The sequence below is a fragment of the Mytilus edulis genome, chromosome 4 (genome assembly GCF_963676685.1).
Source record: "Mytilus edulis chromosome 4, xbMytEdul2.2, whole genome shotgun sequence".
Lineage (NCBI taxonomy): Eukaryota > Metazoa > Mollusca > Bivalvia > Mytilida > Mytilidae > Mytilus > Mytilus edulis.
The window spans coordinates 79,263,738-79,283,249 of NC_092347.1; the positions used below are offsets into that span (position 1 = coordinate 79,263,738).

A 19,512-nucleotide genomic window follows, 5' to 3' on the forward strand; every position below is an offset into this window, starting at 1 on the left:
AGGTTCAAGTGAAGAAAATGGCAGAAAAGCAAGAACTAGAACGCGCACGTCGAGAAATAGAAATGAAAGAACAGATGTTAGAAAGAAAAAGTCAGCTAGAAGAAGCAAAGTTGGAAGAATCTGTGTGGCAAGAAGAAGAAGAAGAAGATACCGAGGTAACATTTAAGAACTATCAGAATATAAACATGCCGTTAAACACAGAAAACAAGACACTGAATAACAATGAACATGTTACAACAAAGAGTACAGAAAATGCCGTTTCAAGGATAGAGTGCACCACTGCCGGAAGTTTACAGTCAAACAGCAGCATCGATACTGCATTCCAAAATTAGCATCAACACTACAAGAAGGATTCAATCTACCTAAACCTGAACTTTTGACTTTTGATGGAAAACCCACAGATTACTGCAAATTCATAAAGAACTTTGAAACGAATGTTGAATGTAGAGTTACAGATGATCAGTTAAAGTTAAGTTATTTAATTCAGTATTGTAAAGGTGAGGCTAAATCTTCGATAGAAGATTGTGTATTGTTAGAGAAAAAGGGTTATGAACGTGCTAGGTCTATTTTACACTCACGTTATGGCAGGTCACACATGATAGTTAGGTCATATATAGAAAATCTTGTATATGGTGCTCCGATAAAGGCGTCAGATTTTGAGTCACTTTCAAAATTAGCTCTTGAAATGCAAAAGTGTGAGATAACTTTATCACAATTAGGATATGTTTCTGATATAGATAATACTGATAATCTTAGAAAGATTGTAAAGCATTTACCTATGCATTTAAGGGTAAAATGGGTTGATATTGCTCATTCCATAACTGAAAATGGTAGAGAACCTAGATTTTCTGATTTAGCAAACTTTATTGATAAAAAGTCTCGTCTAGCTTCGTCAATGTTTGCTCTAGATCTCGTAAGAGAGAACTCAAATACATATAGAAAAGATATAGACAAACATACTGATATGAATACAAGAGAGAAGGTATCTACATTTGCTTCTTATAATATGTATGTCAGCAAGGCTACGACACAAGATCGTAAATGTATTTATTGTAATGGTACATGTAATAGTTTAGAATTGTGTGTAAAATTCAAGTCTATGAATTTAACCAATAGAGTCAATTTTGTAAGAACTGCTAAGCTATGTTTTAATTGTTTAAAGGGTAAACATTTTTCAAGGGACTGTAGAAAAGCTAAAATGTGTACTGTAGAAAATTGTAGCTCTAAACATCACATTTTAATGCATAGTTGGGGTAAAAATAACAACACTGATCACACGGCTACAAAGGTAAGCATCAATTGTTCATCCGCCGGGACAGTTATTAAGAATTGTCTAGGAATTATACCCGTCGAGGTTAAAGGGTCAAATGGGAAAACTTGCCAAACTTATGCCTTGATTGATGATGGAGCGGATAAAACGTTATATGACGAGCGTTTGATAAAAATGCTAGAAACCGAAAGTAGGCCGGATACATTTAAAATGACAACAGCAACAGCACAGCGAGTCCGACATGAAGGTCAAGAGGTTGACTTACATGTACAATCAGTTGGCAGCAACTGTCCGATAACACTTAGTAAGGTATGGTCAGTAAAAAATCTACCGATATCGACACACTCAGCCGCAAATAATAAAGATATTAAGAGTATTAAACACTTGTCAGATATTTATATACCAGAAATAAGCAGCAATAAAGTTCTGCTTCTAATAGGCACCGATACACCAGAAGCACACATTCCCATAGAAGTGCGTTCAGGAAGTAGTCACGAGCCATATGCTGTACGAACACGCTTAGGATGGATCGTTAGAGGACCAATCAACAACACAAGCACCAGTGATGTTGTTAACATCAATTTTGAGCATGCAGATAATGTACTTTTGCAGCAGCAGTTAGAGCGACTTTGGACCACTGATTTTCTCGATCAGCCTAGCACGGAGAAAGTATGCATGTCTTTGGAGGATAAACGCGCCTTGAAAACAATGGAGTCAACAATAGCCTATGAAGATGGAAACTACAAACTTGGATTACCGTGGCGGGATGAAAATGTAAAATTGCCGAATAATTTGCCTTTAGCACATGCTCGATTAAATCAATTACACCGTAAATTGTCACATGATCCTAAGCTGCACGAGATGTACACAGCAACGGTAAGTGATTATATACAAAAAGGATATGCAAAGGAAGTTACTGATGTAAGTAATGAGTCAAGTCAAATATGGTACCTTCCACACCACCCTGTTACAAATGAACATAAACCCGGAAAGGTGAGAGTAGTCTTCGACTGTGCAGCCAAATTCAAAGATGTTTCGTTAAATAGCCGATTATTACAAGGTCCAGACTTTATGAACAGCTTGGTAGGAGTTCTAATGAGATTTAGACAAGACCACATTGCATTAGCTGCTGATATAGAGGCTATGTTTCATCAAGTCCGCGTGAAAGACGATGACTGTGATGCTTTACGATTTTTATGGTGGCCAAATGGAAACTTAAAAGTACAGCCAAAATGTTACCAGATGCAGGTTCATCTGTTTGGTGCAACATCATCGCCCAGTTGTGCCGCATACGCATTGAAAAAGACAGCTATTGACAACGGTGAGTTATTTGAAACAGAGATAGCATCAACCGTAGAGAGAAACTTTTATGTAGACGACCTCTTGAAGTCGGTGAACACGGAAGAAAGAGCCGTTCAGCTTGCAACGGATTTACGAGAAATTATGAAACGTGGTGGATTCCGATTAACGAAGTGGTTAAGTAACAGTAAAGTCGTTATAAACGAAATACCGAATTCGGAACGAGCACCTTCAGTTGAAATTTTGAAGTCAAACACAGCTTTGTCGACCGATCCCGCACTAGGCGTAATATGGGATGTAAATGATGATTCCATCAAATATAAAGTCAAACTCGAGGAGAAGCCGCTGACAAGACGCGGAATAATTTCTACGGTAAGTTCGATATTTGATCCACTGGGGCTCATAGCGCCAATCATTTTAAAAGGGAAGATTATATTACAAGATCTAAGTAAACAGTCAATTAAGCTTGGATGGCACGATCCTATACCAAAAGAAAAAGAAGAAGAATGGATAAAATGGAAATCGACACTGCCAGAAATTGAAAATATATCAATACCTAGATGCTTCAAGACAAAAGACATGAAAGAAATATCTGATGCTCAACTTCATATATTTAGCGATGGTTCTGAAATTGGTTATGGAGCATGCGCTTACTTACGTCTAGTAGCTATAGACACTAATGGAAAAGTGAACTGTTCACTTATTCTGGGAAAATCTCGTTTAGCGCCATTAAAACAGACAACGATTCCCAGACTAGAGTTATCAGGTGCCGTTGTTGCTTGCAAACTTTACGAAATAATTAGAGACGAATTAGAGATTAAGATTGACATCGTAGTATTTTGGACTGACTCTATGATATTACTTGGATACATTAAGAATGAATCTCGTCGTTTTAAAACATTTGTTGCAAACAGATTAAGCAGCATTCACGAGTTGACATCACCAGGTCAGTGGCGATACGTAGATACAAGATCAAATCCTGCCGACATAGCATCTAGAGGCATTCTTGCAACAGAAAATAAACAGATCAAATTTTGGCTCCATGGACCAGAATTCTTGTTGAAAGACTCGTATGAATGGCCGAAACCAAAAGCTGTATCAACGGTAGACGAGCAAGACATAGAGATCAAAAGGGTCGTTATGATTAATTCAACTACAACTGATTCGATACGCGATATAATTACATACTTTTCAAACTGGCAAGTATTACAACGGACTGTAGCATGGCAAATCTGTTTCAAGAAATATTGTATATGTCGTTTCTTAAAACGAGACGATGAAATAAAGACAGACAGCTTAAATGCTGATGAATTACAAGAAGCAACAAGGTATATATTGATACATGTACAACAAGAATCATTCTTAAATGAAATCAAAATGATTGAAAAGCAAAATCCTGTAAAGAAAGATAGTCGTTTAGCATCTTTAAATTCTGTCATGCATGATGGGTTATTGCCCGTCAAGGGACGTCTCAACTTGTCACTAAGCAAATGTCCGGTCATTATACCAAATTCTCATCACGTGACCACTTTAATAATCAGGTCGTTTCACGAACAAAATGGTCATACAGGAATGGCACAAGTGCTAGCATCATTACAGGAAAAGTATTGGATTTTAAAAGGACCTAGTACTGTCCGAACAGTTTTGAACAGGTGTGTAAGATGTAGACAATATCAAGCACCGCTTTGTTTTCAGAAGATGGCTTCTGTTATAGACGATCAGAAAACTCCTGACAAACCACCATTTACCTTTGTTGGAATAGACTACTTTGGTCCATTAAATGTTAAAGTTGGACGTTCAGTCGTTAAAAGATACGGTTGCCTTTTTACATGTCTTACAACAAGAGCTGTTCACATAGAAGTAGCTCATAGTTTGACTACAGATTCTTTTATTTCTGCTCTCCAACGTTTTACGAGCAGACGAGGCATACCTGAAAAGGTGTATAGTGATAACGGGACAAATCTTGTAAGTGGAGAATCGGAACTTCGGAAATATATTGAACAATGAAACAAAACAAAAATATCCAGTTACATGTCACACAAGGATATTAATTGGACTTTCAATCCGCCAAACGCTAGTCATCGTGGTGGTGTATGGGAAAGAATGATTCGTACGACACGCAAAATTCTCAGAGCTCTTGCAAATGAACAACTACTTACCGATGAACAGTTACTTACCTTTATGGCTGAAGCCGAAAGAATCGTCAATGATAGACCGATAACACCAGTCAGTAATGATTCTCGAGATTTACCAGTTCTCACACCGAATATGTTATTACTAATGAAAAACAACACTTCAATACCGCAAGGTGTGTTTGATGAGAAAGATGTGTATGCTAAAAGGTGGTGGAGGCAGATACAATACTTAGCCAATGTATTCTGGAGACGTTGGTTACGGGAATATCTACCAACTCTACAGCAGAGAAACAAATGGCAAAGAGAACAACGAGATGTAAGGCTTGACGACATCGTAATCATTGCAGATGACCATACACCGAGAGGACAGTGGCCATTAGGACGAGTAATTGAGGTCATTAGGAGCCGCGATAGTCTTATCCGTAGTTGTGTGATCAAAACAAAAGAGTCAAAATTTTTAAGATCAGTAACTAAATTATGCCTACTCGAATGTTCAGAATAGAATTTACAATAATTAATTGATATTTATAATTTTTTTGTGTGATGACAATTTTTAAGAAATGTCATGGTGGGGAGTGTTAGATTTGAAATGTAATTCCAAATTGTTGGGTTACTTAATTTATTATTACTGAAGTTATTTATTTTATTTGAAATACTTGTAGATACGATTTTTGGGTAGTTGCGCATACATGTAACGTTGCGCTCTTATGAATTGTTATATTTCCCGTTTTTAAAGTTTTATGACGTTTAGCCTTTTACGTACGTTACGTTGTCTAGTTTTTATTCATTGCAAGTTATTTGATATTCGGAGACACATCATTATTTTTATAGAGAGATCATAATCGGTAAGAGATAATTTATGTACATTTTTAAGAACAATATTTATTTAAAGAAGAAATATTAAGAATTGTAAAAGTATTTATAATTTAATATTTATTTCAATTAACTTTTTAATTTAACAAGTTATTCATGAAGCGTGAAAGAAAGTGTTTTCTATTGTTTGATTAGTATTATGCCTTTAGTGTTTTAAGTTACATTTTAACTTATGTGTATTTGTATTTTATTGTAGAGAATCGGTTGATATGATATATAGTATAAGAAGCCAAAATTAAATGTATTTTGAAGAATAAAAGATACTTATACCGCATACTCGAATTATCGCCTTATTTGATGCCTGATTGATGTGATCCGTTACAGAAAATATTTGAACTTTATTTCTGGCCTTATTTGGAAATTTTGTATATAATGGTCCCTGGAGATCATCAATGCATTCAAGAATGAAATAGCATTTTATCAAAACAGCTGTATTTCAAGAATATTTGATAGTTGAAAAAGTTGCAGTACAATGTAGAAATACTAGATTTTATACAAGAAAGACTGTTGAAAAAGTTGCAGTACAATGTAGAAATACTTGATTTTATATAAACAACAGAGACTGGAATAGTGAAAAACTGGCACCTAATTACACCAGAACATACCTGTATTCAATTTCTGCTGCCTGTGTCAGTATTTCGGGTGAGAAATCTGTTATTCCATAAAAATCTTCTAATGTCTTCTTTAATTCTGTCTTTCTTAATTCAGGAATTTTAGCCTTTGGATTCAACAATGCTCTGTAAAAAAAAGCTATTCTTATGAGCTAGTTATCAAACTACACAATAAAAATCCACAAAATACATCTAAGGGTGAACTAAAAGTCTTCTACCAATAACATATTTCAAGAACTAAATTGCATGTTTTCGAAATAATTCTCACAACATTCATAGTCATACAATCTTCAAAATTTGACCAAAATATATTGACAACTTTGTTCAGGATTCAATAGACAACAAATGGCTACAGGATTAAATCTTGAATTGGAATTATCCCAGTTTATTGCAGTTGACTGTTAAAGTATGTCTGGTACTTGGTCTAAAGAACTAAAATTCAACCATACCTACAGGTCTAGTCAACTTCACATACTTTTGTGCATATCTTGCTTATGAATATTTTTCAGAAACTGGTGTGTTATTTAATGAAAATCTTGTTTTTGCTAATGGAAGACATTTATCAATTAGACATTTTTCTTTTGTAAAAAAACCCCACCCCAAAACACCAACACTTGACAAAGAACAAGGTTCACTAATGGCACAAAATGGCCTAAAATATCAATTTTATCATAAACACCAAAAAGGTCATAATTTGGTTTGTAAATGGGTCTTTTTCTAAAGCCTGAATGCTAAATAAATCAGTTCTTTTCAAATAAGTCTGTTATGGACATTTTGTCAAAATATGATGATTTTTGTGTAATTTTCAGACCTAAAAGCTTAGGGAAAACCTTGGTCGCCACCTACAATCCAAAATGTTTTGTAACCGAAAGATTTCAATTTTAGTATAGAACTCATCAATAAAAAAACTTTTTGGATTGTGGATGGCGACCAAGGTTAATTTTGCCAAAAACAATTACAAAATTATGGAAATTTACCAAAATTGACCTTTCAATACAAATAATGTTTATTAAGGGTTCATAGCTTCATAAATTTTAAAGAAAGGTGCCATAAAAATATATTTTTGTCTCAATAGAATTATAACAAGTATTTCTATGTGAAATTTGAAATTTTTTGGCCCGATTTAAAAAACATCAAAAATTTAGGGCCAATTTTAACCCTTCGTGAAAAATCTCATTTCATGTGTTTGATGACCTTTTCTGAATTAACCTTCATCTGGAATGCCAAATATTTGACAAAAAGTGCAATTTTCAGTCAAAATATATTTACCTTGCAGCTGATCTAACTTTTTGTAAGTCTTGGTCGCTTAATTGTTTAGTTCCAGATCCCATATCTATAGGTGCATTACACTCATCTGCTAACTGGTACCTGAGAGTTGTATCATACTGTGTGCTCCTAACATGACATGACATACAAAGTAACAGTATATCATGGGAGGCATGGTCCTTCAGTGATGGAGGAAAATATCTGAAATAAAAGCTTGTCATGTTATTTGCAAAAAAACAATAGTGCACAAACTGAAATCAAATGTATTGACTGCTTCACTTATGAATGGATTTATGTTAAAGTCTGTAAAATGAAAGTTTTACCTAAAGTATCACATCAACTTAAAATTATTAAGAGTTCATGAGAATGAGGTCATGGTCATATGAACCATGCCAGATAGACATGTACACATAACAATCATTCCATACACCATTACAGTGGTCCCTTAGATTACACTACCTGAGAAACAGATCAAAACATTGTCCTTAATTCTGTCTGTCTGTCCTAAAATAAAATAATATACTACCAGCAGTCTTTTTTCCTCACATGAATGAGTGTTCAAAAATCAATTTTGATAGTGCCTTTTTGGTATCTTTATTTTGCTTCATGTTGACTATTGGAGAAATATTTAAGGAGTAAACAATGTTTGTATGTGTAATAGACACATAATCCGTGAGTACAGTGTAATATTTTACCTTCTATATTCTTTAGGAACTACTTGTTTTCGTACAAATGAATCTTTAGAACCACAAACTACACAAATGTTTTCTTTCTCTTGTAAATAATAATCATCTTTAGAAGCAGGACGACCAGCTGGTTCAAATTTTAATTGTACTGTGAATGGGTCATCATTTACTTTGTCTGAAAAATACAAATGTTATTTTTGTAAAGAGTGGATGAAATTGATAAGCTTACCAGTAGAGTGACTTTAAATGAAATACTGTGATTTCCCATTCAAATGAAACTAATATTTAACATTTGAACTAGATGCTTCACAGGGCGCAGCTTTATACGAGAGGTCGAACCCTGAACAGTTGGGGCAAGTATGGACACAACATTCAAGCTTGATACAGCTTTGAATTTGGATTGTGATTAAATAGTTGACACAGCATAGGTTTCTGACACAGAATGAATGTGGTCTAATGAACTTCAATTTTGTTTTTGTTTTTTAGCAATACACTAACTATGCTGTTGAGTATTAATCCTCTCAAAAAAAAAATATTTGAAGAAATTTTCTTTCTAATTTCTGAAATCTGGGTCTGGAAACGGTCATATTTGTTAGCCATGTTCTGAACTGAAAGTGTTTGTCCTTAACGTGGAATTGGGATTTAGGACAAATTTTATTTTTCAACAGAAATAATTTCGGTCATTTCGTTGAGATCGAGTTTCTAAATCGCCATTTTGAACTTGTTTTTGTTTTGTTATCCCTTTCCTGTAATAAAACTGACACTCCAGTAAAGTGTTATAATCCTGAGGGCCCTCCTAAAAATTATATTAATGCCTCGGGGAAGTATCGGAGTATTGGCAAATGATCGCTAATCTCTTTACCTGTGATTTTAATTCACACCTGGCTATAGATCACAAGCTCAGAACTAATATTATTTAGAAATTAAAATTTCATAACAACTGTCTTCATTGTTAAATTACTTTTAAGCTAAGACAATTATCAATTCTGATTTAAAATTAAATTAAAACTTGATTTAATTTACATAGAAAAAAGTATTATGTCACTACTAACACACATGCTTTGTTTACTATGAAAAATGCATGTCGAAATCCTCTTCTGCAGATTAGACACTAAATCGTAAATTCAAAATGATTTCATGCTATTTAAAAGCAAGTGCAAGTATTATCATTCATATTCAAACACTATCAAAGGTAAAAAATTAAAAAGCCGATGATTTCCTATGATTTTGATAAACAAGACTAAACCCGGAAATAAGTCCGGTATTGCTCGTTTTAGAATTTCCCAAAACATCCGGTTTCAATTTTGTCTTCTAAATCGAAAGAAATGTAAGACTGGTCTCAGAAATTTATCGTTTAACTGTTGCATTCCCTTATTGCTCTTGAACGATTTTATGGAAATGGCAGGAAAATTCATTAAGTAAATGCGATGCAAGCAACAGCAAGTTCGTTGAGGCTAAGAGTCTGAGCATACTCAGTAATTTGATTTTGACAATCTTTTTTTGAAAAAGGGCACCAACTTTTAAGTTATCTCAAAATGACCGAAATTAGGTGATTTTTTTTTCGGATCCTTGGTCCCCCACCCAAATTTTTTTTCACCTTTCCCTTATTCCAAAAATAATCTCAATTCAAATTTCTAATGGAATTTGCAACAATAAAATACATCATAAAATATTAAAATATAAAATGACATACAGTCATGGTTAAAATTAATATTAATTAATAGTAACTTCTAAAAAATAAATTTACAGATAATCATCTCAAGACAATCATCACTTCTTAACCCTTTCACCGATTGCTGCCCAGACAGAAGCTACTCTGAGACGATGGCTTCCCTGGCTACTTTTACTCAAGTGGGAGACCTTCATAATAAATGTCAATAAAAACTTGTTTATAGTTATTTGTGTGTTTATTTCATTCACTAACACCATGTTCACAGTTTTGTTCATGTTTTGATAATTTTTTCTTCATAAAATATTCAAATTTTCAAATTTTCGGCATTATCTTGGTGAAATTCTCAAAATTCTGCTCTAAGACCCCAAATCGAAATTTTTTAACCCAAAACGGCAAAATTTTGAAAAATTTTATGAGGCTGTACAAATTCCTCATACTGAACAATGTCCATTCCAAGTGTTTTGTATATAAAACGACATTTTATGTCAAAAAAGTATACTAGTTTGGCTTCAATTCTTCCATATTCTTTCAAAAAAAATGTTCCCTCATTTCAAATTCTCGTTAATTCCGTAAATTTCGTCTGATTTTGACACGGTTTTCAACAAACGGAAGCGCCATGTTTACACTTTCATCCGGGTATTCATCAAAGAAAGATAACTCATGTTTGCACTGTTTTGAGCGGGAAATATAAAAGAGGTATTCCGATCCCGGTAAAACGGGACTCATCGTCAGCTGTCTGAAGCGAAAGGGTTAATACATAATTTTCAAGCAGTGTAAGCGAGGTAATCAAACATATAAATATATAACAGTATTCTTCTAATGGAATTGGATTTCCTCCCTTACACTGCTTTTAAATTGTCTAAATTGTCCTTTAACCAGAGAAACCCTTGTTTACCCCCTTTTTTGCCCCTTATTGCTAAATGATTTGAGCTATAACCCCCCACAACCATCATTTTGTAGTATGGAAACTTGTGGTATAATTTCAGAGAGATTTATACACTTAAACTCAAGTTATTGACTGGAAACTACAAAAATGCTTATTTGGGTCCCTTGTTTGGCCTGTAATTCCTAAACCTTTAGGACCATAACCCCCAAAATCAATCTCAGCCTTCCTTTTGTGGTTATAAACATTGTGTTAAAATTTTATTGCTTTCTATTTACTTATACTTAAGTTATTATCCGAAAACCATCTGACTTCGGACAACGCTGATGACGAAGACGATGTGATACCAATATATGACAAATTTTTTTAATTTTTGTGGTCATTAAAAAAGTGCCCTAATTTAACTTACAGTGATATTTATAATGATTGAACAATAATATTGTATTTCATGACAATCTAATAGAAATTTTAATTGATCAGATTAGATCTAGCTATAATTTCAAGGTACCTGCTAAACCCTTTTCTATATACCACTCTGCTTTTTTAATATCACAGGTACACAGACTTTCTCCATCAGGTGCTAACAGGTAACAGTTGTAGTATAATGGTCTTTGTCTTAATACATAAGCTCTTGTTTCTTTATCTTTGACAGATATCTAGAAGTAAATATTTATTTTTGGCTATATGTAATACTGTTGTCTTCAATAGGTTTTATATAAAAATATATAGATATGAGAAATGTGATTTCAAATTAGATCATTATTTATCAGACCAAATTTAAAGGATCTGGTTGTTAGCAACAATTGACTATTACTTGTAGTTTTTTGTATTTCAATTTTAACACATAACTTTATGTTACTAAGAGCTGCTTTAATCTTAATGTTTTTTTTATATGTTTATCTTTATTCAAATACATCAGAATAATAGACAGGAAAAAGAATAATAGTATGAATAATTTTTCTTTGACAACAACAAGAAAGTAAAAGAAAGAAGTTAAACTTATGATAAATATTATCATGATTATGGCTTCTAAAATTATCACTTTTTATTATAACTGTCACATGATGGTAAATTATATAAATAAGAAGTTCAAAATTAATTCCAAACCTCTTCATCATTTGTTAGTTGTGGTCCTTTATAAGCAGGATTTTTAGAATTCCATGGTCCCCCAACATTAACATCTACTGTCCCTTGTACCAATGATCTCGTAAATGTCCAAAATTCTGTTTCATCAACAACTGTAAAAATATCTTCTATATTGATATCTGGTTTCTTGCCCCACATTTTGGCCAATATTAAGTTCATAAATATATCTACACCTACTAATGCATCATTGGCTGCATATTCTATCTAAAATCAAAAATAAAGTACAGTTTACATTATATGAACACTGAAATATCTAACTTTGATGAGCTACATATAATTGCTTACATCCACTTCGTTTGAACTTTGGTGGGTAGTTGTCTCATTGGTAATCCTACCATATCGCCTTATTTTTTTTATATATATATGTTAGTATGTCAGAAATGCACCATCCACAGTCACTTCCTACATGGAAAAGGTAGAATATCTATTTAATAAAGAGAGGAATAAAGACCACCCTGTAAACCAGGTGGTTAGTTGTTTATAGTATTTTCTGAAGACTTTTGATGCTTTACACATTGACAATGATATTCAAAGTTCCAAAATATAAGATCGTTAAATAATTATCTATATGTCAATAAAGTTTTGTAAGAAAAATATTTCATTGTGTAAAGATGTATCAATAACATTACTTTTTTTGTAATTAGAAACTTTTCAAAGCTTGTGAAAGGAGAGATAAATACCATACTAGACAGGTATCTTGAGTGAACCACAAAGTTAAACTAAGTACCATTCATAGTTCTCACATCAATAAAATATTTTCCCAAATTTATCAAATGTAAAAGAAATCTTTCGTAAGGCATAACCATATATTCTATAAATCTAAGAATTGATGTGAAACTTGCATTTTCTAACTGTGTACTTTATAAATCGTAGAATACCTGTTCTTGTGAAAAATCATCAGCTTCCCAGTCTCCACATCTTATACGGTTACTTTTATCTAACATGACTCCTAATATACTCTCAGCTTGGCCCTGTAGTCCTTTACTACGACTAAAAACAAGTCAGAGCTCAGACATAAACAAGTCATTATTTGTTTTTGACTTGCATAAGTCAACCAGGTGCTCCGCAGGGCGCAGCTTTATACGACCGCAGAGGTCGAACCCTGAACAGTTGGGGCAAGTATGGACAAAACATTCAAGCATGATACAGCTCTGAATTTGGATTGTGATCAAATTTTTGACATTACATGGGTTTTTTTTACACAAAACAAATGCCAAGATTTTACAAATCAATTAAAGATTTCTTCTTCAAACTTTTTAAATCTAAAATTAAATAGTTGACACAGCATAGGTTTCTGACACAGAATGAATGTGGTCTAATGAACTTAAAAGGTTTTTTTTGCCTTTGAGCAAATCACTATGCTGTTGAATATTGATCCTCTCAAAAAAATGTTTGAAGAAATTTTCTTTTTATTTATGAAATCTGAAAAGAGAAAAATTTACCCCCCCCCCCCTCTTTTTTTTCACATCCCCGTTTCCCTTTTTCAAAACTGATATCAATTCAAATTTCTAATGGAGTTTGCAACAATAACTACTCATTTAAATACATCATAAAATATTAAGATGTAAAAAAACTGCTTGTTATCACTGAATGGTAAAGATTATTTAAATTTATCAGTTGGTAGTAAAAAGTGTATATACATTGTATATTGTATATAACAAAGATTTAAGTTGATTCTGGACAAAGAAAGATAACTCCAATTAAAAAAAATTCTTGCTATTGCACAAATAGGATATTTCTTGCTTACTATTCTGGACAAAGAAAGATAACTCTAATTAAAAAAAAATTTGCTATTTCACAATATTGTGCAATTAGATATTTCTTGCCATTGCACAATACTGTGCAATTGAAAAGACTTGCTATTGCACAATACTTAATATAATAATTTTAGATCCTGATTTGGACCAACTTGAATACTGGACCCATAATCAAAAATCTAAGTACATGTTTAGATTCAGCATACCAAAGAGGCCCAAGAATTCAATTTTTGTTAAAATCAAACTTAGTTTAATTTTGGACCCTTTGGACTTTAATGTAGAATTTGAAATTTGAAAACAGGACCAAAAATGAAGAATCTACATACACAGTTAGATTTGGCATATCAAAGAACCCCAAGGATTCAATTTTTGATGAAATCAAACAAAGTTTAATTTTGGACCCTTTGGACCTTAATGTAGACCAATTTGAAAACTGGACCAAAAAAACTTCAATAATCAAGAATCTAAGTACATTTTTAGATTCAACATATCAAAAAACCCAACCGATTCATTTTTTGTCAAAATCAAACTAAGTTTAATTTTGGACCCTTTGGACCTTAATGTAGACCAATTTGAAAACGGGACCAAAAGTTGAGAATCTACATATACAGTTAGATTCGGCATATCAAAGAACCCCAATTATTCAATTTTGATGAAATCAAACAAAGTTTAATTTTGGACCCTTTGGGCCCCTTTTTCCTAAACTGTTGGGACCAAAACTCCCAAAATCAATACCAACCTTCCTTTTATGGTCATAAGCCTTGTGTTTAAATTTCATAGATTTGTATTTACTTATACTAACATAATAGTGCGAAAACCAAGAAAAATGCTTATTTGGGTCCCTTTTTGGCCCCTAATTCCTAATCTGTTGGGTCCTAAACTCCCAAAATAAATACCAACCTTCCTTTTGTGGTCATAAACATTGTGTTTAAATTTCATAGATTTCCATTTACTTAACCTAAGGTTATAGTGCAAAAACCAAGAAAAATGCTTATTTGGGCCCTTTATTGGCCCCTTATTCCTAAACTATTGAAACCAAAACTCCCAAAATCAATCCCAATCTTTCTTTTGTGGTCATAAACCTTGTGTCAAAATTTCATAGATTTCTATTAACTTAAACTAAAGTTATGGTGCGAAAACCAAGAAAATGCTTATTTGGGCCCTTTTTGGCCCCTTATTCCTAAAATGTTGGGACCAAAACTCCCAAAATCAATACCAACCTTCCTTTTATGGTCATAAACCTTGTGTTAAAATTTCATAGATTTCTATTCACTTTTACTAAAGTTAGAGTGCGAAAACTAAAAGTATTCGGACGCCGGACGACGACGACGACGACGACGACGACGACGCAGACGCCAACGTGATAGCAATATACGACGAAATTTTTTTCAAAATTTGCGGTCGTATAAAAAATGTGCATTCATTTTCAGACTTACTAATAGATAAGTTGTATTCATCTCTTACAGTTACAGTAACAATACTTGCATGAAGAGTACTTTTCTAAACTATAAACTGTTATGTGTGTTATTATTTCATAATGTATGCAATAAAGGGTATTGTACAAGTTTCATGTTTGTTATTCCCATTTTGTGGTAAATCAATCATAAAGAATGTGCTTTGATACAAAACCAAGACACCATCCTGCAGTCTATTTGTATATTTGTAACTATTGACAGCCCTTTCCAAAGCCCATCTTGTCTAACTTTATCAGTTGATGTAATATACCAGAGGCTCTATTTGGGTTGGGGTTTTTATTTGTTGATTTATGAACCCACCAACCTGATTTGTTGCAATTGTTAAAATAGAAAAAAAAATGTTTTTGTGTTTTTTCTATCCCAGCTATAAAGTTAGAATCTTAAACCCTTTGCTCTACAACCACTGAATGAACAACAAAATAATAATAAACTAAAATTAACTAATAACAAGCTATTATTTGAACTTGGAATTATTTTTAATTATGGAATTTGCTTAAATTCTTGTGATTGAAATTTTTAATAAACTCCATGTTTATTTTGCACTATAACATGTATAATGTTCTGTGCTGCGCACAACACTTTCTATTACAAGGAAAATAGTACATTTTGCACAACACTATCTTACCAAAATACATAGTATGGAAAGTGTTATGAATCGCTCATACATTATAATACCAAATAAACGTGAAATTTATTAAAAAAATTTAAACACAAGAAATTATGCAAATTCTATAATTAAAAATAATTCCAAGTTCAAATAATAGCCTGTTTAATGCCTTATTAACATACCAGGTGTATATTCCTCTGACTCTGTTTAGGACATGTCTTAAATCTACACATCCATTAACTACTAGTCCATAATCAAGATGAAGTTTTTTGCCATCTTCTTTCACTGCAACTCCTACTTTCAGTATGCTTAAGAAAGTAAACACAGATAGTTAAGTCTTAACTTCAAATTCATCTTGAAACAGTCTCATTAACATGATAAGTCTAGTTTCAAATTTTAATGTATTAACTTATGGTATATTGTTTACAATGTACAATTTGAATGATATTTTAAAATTCTATCATAACAAAAAAAGTAACAAGAAATTATTGCTAATATTAGTACAATCATACATCATTGTAAGATAGTAAATTAAAACATTTTTCAGATATCAAACAAAGATTGTAAACTATAATTCTGAATTCCCATCTAATCATTTCTGACAGCCATTTGAGTGAGCTGCATCAAAACTTGAAAATTCATCCTTATTTCGAATCCTCCATTTTCCAGGTTATATGTTTCAGTAATCTGGGCCATACAAAGTGACATTTACATAAAAAAATTAATAAATCGATGTATTTTTAATTGTTTCCGTCTTAGGACATACATTGATGGATCACATTTGTTCAGCAATTGTCTAGACATTAAAACTACAGGATCTTTTTGGTAGTCTTTATTCAAGGTAGTTTTTGGTACATCTTTCGTTGAAGCATGGATGGGCTTTTCTCTTTGTATGCATGTGTTTTTGTCTAAGTACAAATGTATATAACTTCTTGCTATTATGTATGATCTTTTGTCTTTGTGTGTGTGTGCTTTTTTTCTTTGTATGTAACTTCTTGTTAATGTGTGTGATCTTTTGCAATATATATTTATTAAAATTTGCTCTACTTTCTGAGGATAACATCATGATTAAAACATTTACCTTTTATTTGCTAATATATCTTGTAATGATTTAGGAAAAGAATCCATTCGATCCAAACGAATCAATGCACATTGTCCAAGTTGTGTTGCCAATTGTAACAAAGCAACAGGACGCCTCTTACCACTGAAGGAAACCCATTCACAATCTAGTCCTAAAACCTGAAACATGAACTTAGAACATCAATATTCAGGACTCTCAATACCATTTTATGAAACAATATAATACAATATTTGCAATACTTTCTGAACATAGTGGACTTAATAATTTTTTGCATTTTAAAAAGAAATAGTTTGTGATTTAAAAGGCACTGTCATGACTATGTTCCCAGTAGCCGTGCAAATGTAATAAGAATATATAAGAAAAGAAAAAGCTTTCTTAAAATTTATATTAGAGAATAAGTCAATAAGAGTGTTTTAATGCTTTACATTTTCCTATAATACATGTAATATCCTTAAATCAATTTTGTGCCACATAAAAAACTAACCTTTTCAATCCTGACAGTATTAATAAAACTTTCGTAATCTTCTAAATTGTCTATAAGGAATATTTCTTTTTTCCTTTTATATGGTTTATATTTCTTTGTGTCTTTAAATCTTAAGTATAAATATGCTGCCAAGCCTGAAAAATTGAATTTCAAATGTTAAATTTTCTGAATATGCATTTAAAAATTTGAAATTAGCTATAGACAGTCTAGCTGCGGAACCGTAGCTCTTAGGTCCTTATGTTATTTTTTGACTATTTGCGGACCATGGTCCGCAAAATCAAAAAAAAATTAAAAAAGGACCATAAGAGTTACGGTTCCGCAGCTATAGACAGTCATGACAGTAAGCAAACAGTAATCAATCAACGGTCTTAATTAAGTATCTTTTTTCTAAACAAGACTGATCATTTTGTACAAATGTTTTCTTTTGCATTTAAAATAATATTTAAATGATCAGTTTTGTACATGTTGTAACATAAACAATTTCAGAAATATCAGGAAGATTCTTACTGACAGAGACTGTTGGATACAATTTTACATTACCATTTCTTGTTCTTGCATTGTAAAAGCAATTGAGAATTTAACAAAATCACAGTAAACATAAAATGTCATTGCAGAGGAGGATTTAGGGGGCATACCTGTCAACTGACATGGATTCTGCGGGTCTGACCCGAGATTTTCACAATTCTGAGGGATCACCCGAATCACCCGCCGGGTCATTGAAATAACCCGGGAATTCCGAAAATGACCTGATTTCAACCGTATTTCTTAGCCTTGAGAAGTAATATTCCTTTGAAATACCGGCAAATTCGTAATTCTTCCATGAACAGCCAGTTCATCTAGCTATGTAAACTGTCAAATAAAGTGACCCATTAAGTGCATGGCTTCACTTGACAGCTTTGGTGTCAAACACACTGTTAATTAACACCAATTACCTTAGCTTTAGGTCGTAAATAAATTGCCCTGTTGTTTTACAAAGATATTTCAACTAAGAGTTACTTCCCCTTATTTGTCACCATTCAAAATTATTCCTTATATTTACGTTTTATGGGTGAAAAAGATTAAATCATAATAATATAAAATTCAAATACATATTGAAAAATAAATTTTCATTATTTTTATACCTTTATACAATTTTTTTTTAAAAAGTTGAAAATTATTTTTTACATTTATACTTCCTTTAACTGTATTACTATATTTTATCATAGTCTAATTGCCTAATAACTGTGCAAGGGCTGTATAGCCAGTCAAGGTCGTTAAAAACTTGCATTTGATGTATTAAGAGATGAATGTTATGAAATACCTCTACATGGTATGTTTAAAGGCTAGTAGTCTCATTTTAAAATTACATTTGAAAAATAACTTTAAGATGATGACATAAAGTAAAGGACATATGACTGTGATAAACAAGTTTATAACAATCTTTAAAAGTGTAATGAAATAATTATAAACAAGATTTAAAATGACTTAACCAAGTGAACATGCATTGATGTTTTGGTATCTTTGATATACGTTATAAGAAAATGTACCATAAATACTGAAATTCAGCTCGAAAAAGTTCGTACGCGTTATGACCTGAGATTTGATTCTTCAATGCAGGTCATGACCTGCATTTTCATCGTCACAGGTTGACAGGTATGAGGGGGGGGCACTCATTTATGAAAATTTCTAGATCGGCCAGTGCATTGTCCTTACTAAATCGACTAAATCATACAAAGCATGATGTGTATGCAGATGACACAACTCTTAAATACTCTTCAAATTCTGTTGATGATATATGTGATAAACATGATAAACTTAATGATGAAATAGCAACTTTTAAAATGGTGTGAAAATAATGATATGATTCTAAATATAAAAAAATCCAAATCGATGTTTCATTTAGTTGGTTCACATTGGAAGCTTCAAAATGTTGGCATAATTTCTATTAATTATAGAGACAGGGAACATTCCAAAGGAAAAATCATACACGTCAATGTCGAATAATTTGAAACTTGGAACTGTGAAAAAAACAAAACTCAGAACTCAGTGTTGAAACTTACAAAAACTTTACCATTTTCCGAACCCCATATTACACTTAAGCCGTGTCAGCACGCTTACCTCCAACCAAAACAGTACCAACAACTTTACTTATCACTAAACTGGTTCTGAACATTGTTGGGTTATTCTAAGATCTTTAACTAATAAATTTTCTAAACATTCAGTATTGCACAATTTTTGTTTCATGGGCGCATCCATTGCAAAACCCCGGATGTTCCAAATCCGGAAGA

General features: G+C 32.5%; 1 protein-coding gene across 2 annotated transcripts in view; it reads right to left on the reverse strand.

Moving 5' to 3' along the window:
• LOC139520641 (exonuclease 3'-5' domain-containing protein 2-like) overlaps positions 1-19,502 on the reverse strand; it is a 32,825-nt gene extending 13,323 nt beyond the window's left edge. For both annotated transcript variants that reach the window (XM_071313466.1, XM_071313467.1), the window contains exons 1-10: positions 19,343-19,502; positions 17,246-17,379; positions 16,762-16,919; positions 15,863-15,988; positions 12,720-12,831; positions 11,803-12,045; positions 11,204-11,351; positions 8,150-8,315; positions 7,458-7,655; positions 6,183-6,314 (exon numbers count right to left, since the gene is read on the reverse strand). In XM_071313466.1, coding sequence (XP_071169567.1) covers positions 6,183-6,314; positions 7,458-7,655; positions 8,150-8,315; positions 11,204-11,351; positions 11,803-12,045; positions 12,720-12,831; positions 15,863-15,988; positions 16,762-16,919; positions 17,246-17,379; positions 19,343-19,397 — 1,472 coding nt within the window. In that variant the 5' untranslated portion in view covers positions 19,398-19,502. The remainder of the gene's footprint in view (positions 1-6,182; positions 6,315-7,457; positions 7,656-8,149; positions 8,316-11,203; positions 11,352-11,802; positions 12,046-12,719; positions 12,832-15,862; positions 15,989-16,761; positions 16,920-17,245; positions 17,380-19,342) is intronic.
• Between the last annotated feature and the right edge of the window lie 10 nt (positions 19,503-19,512).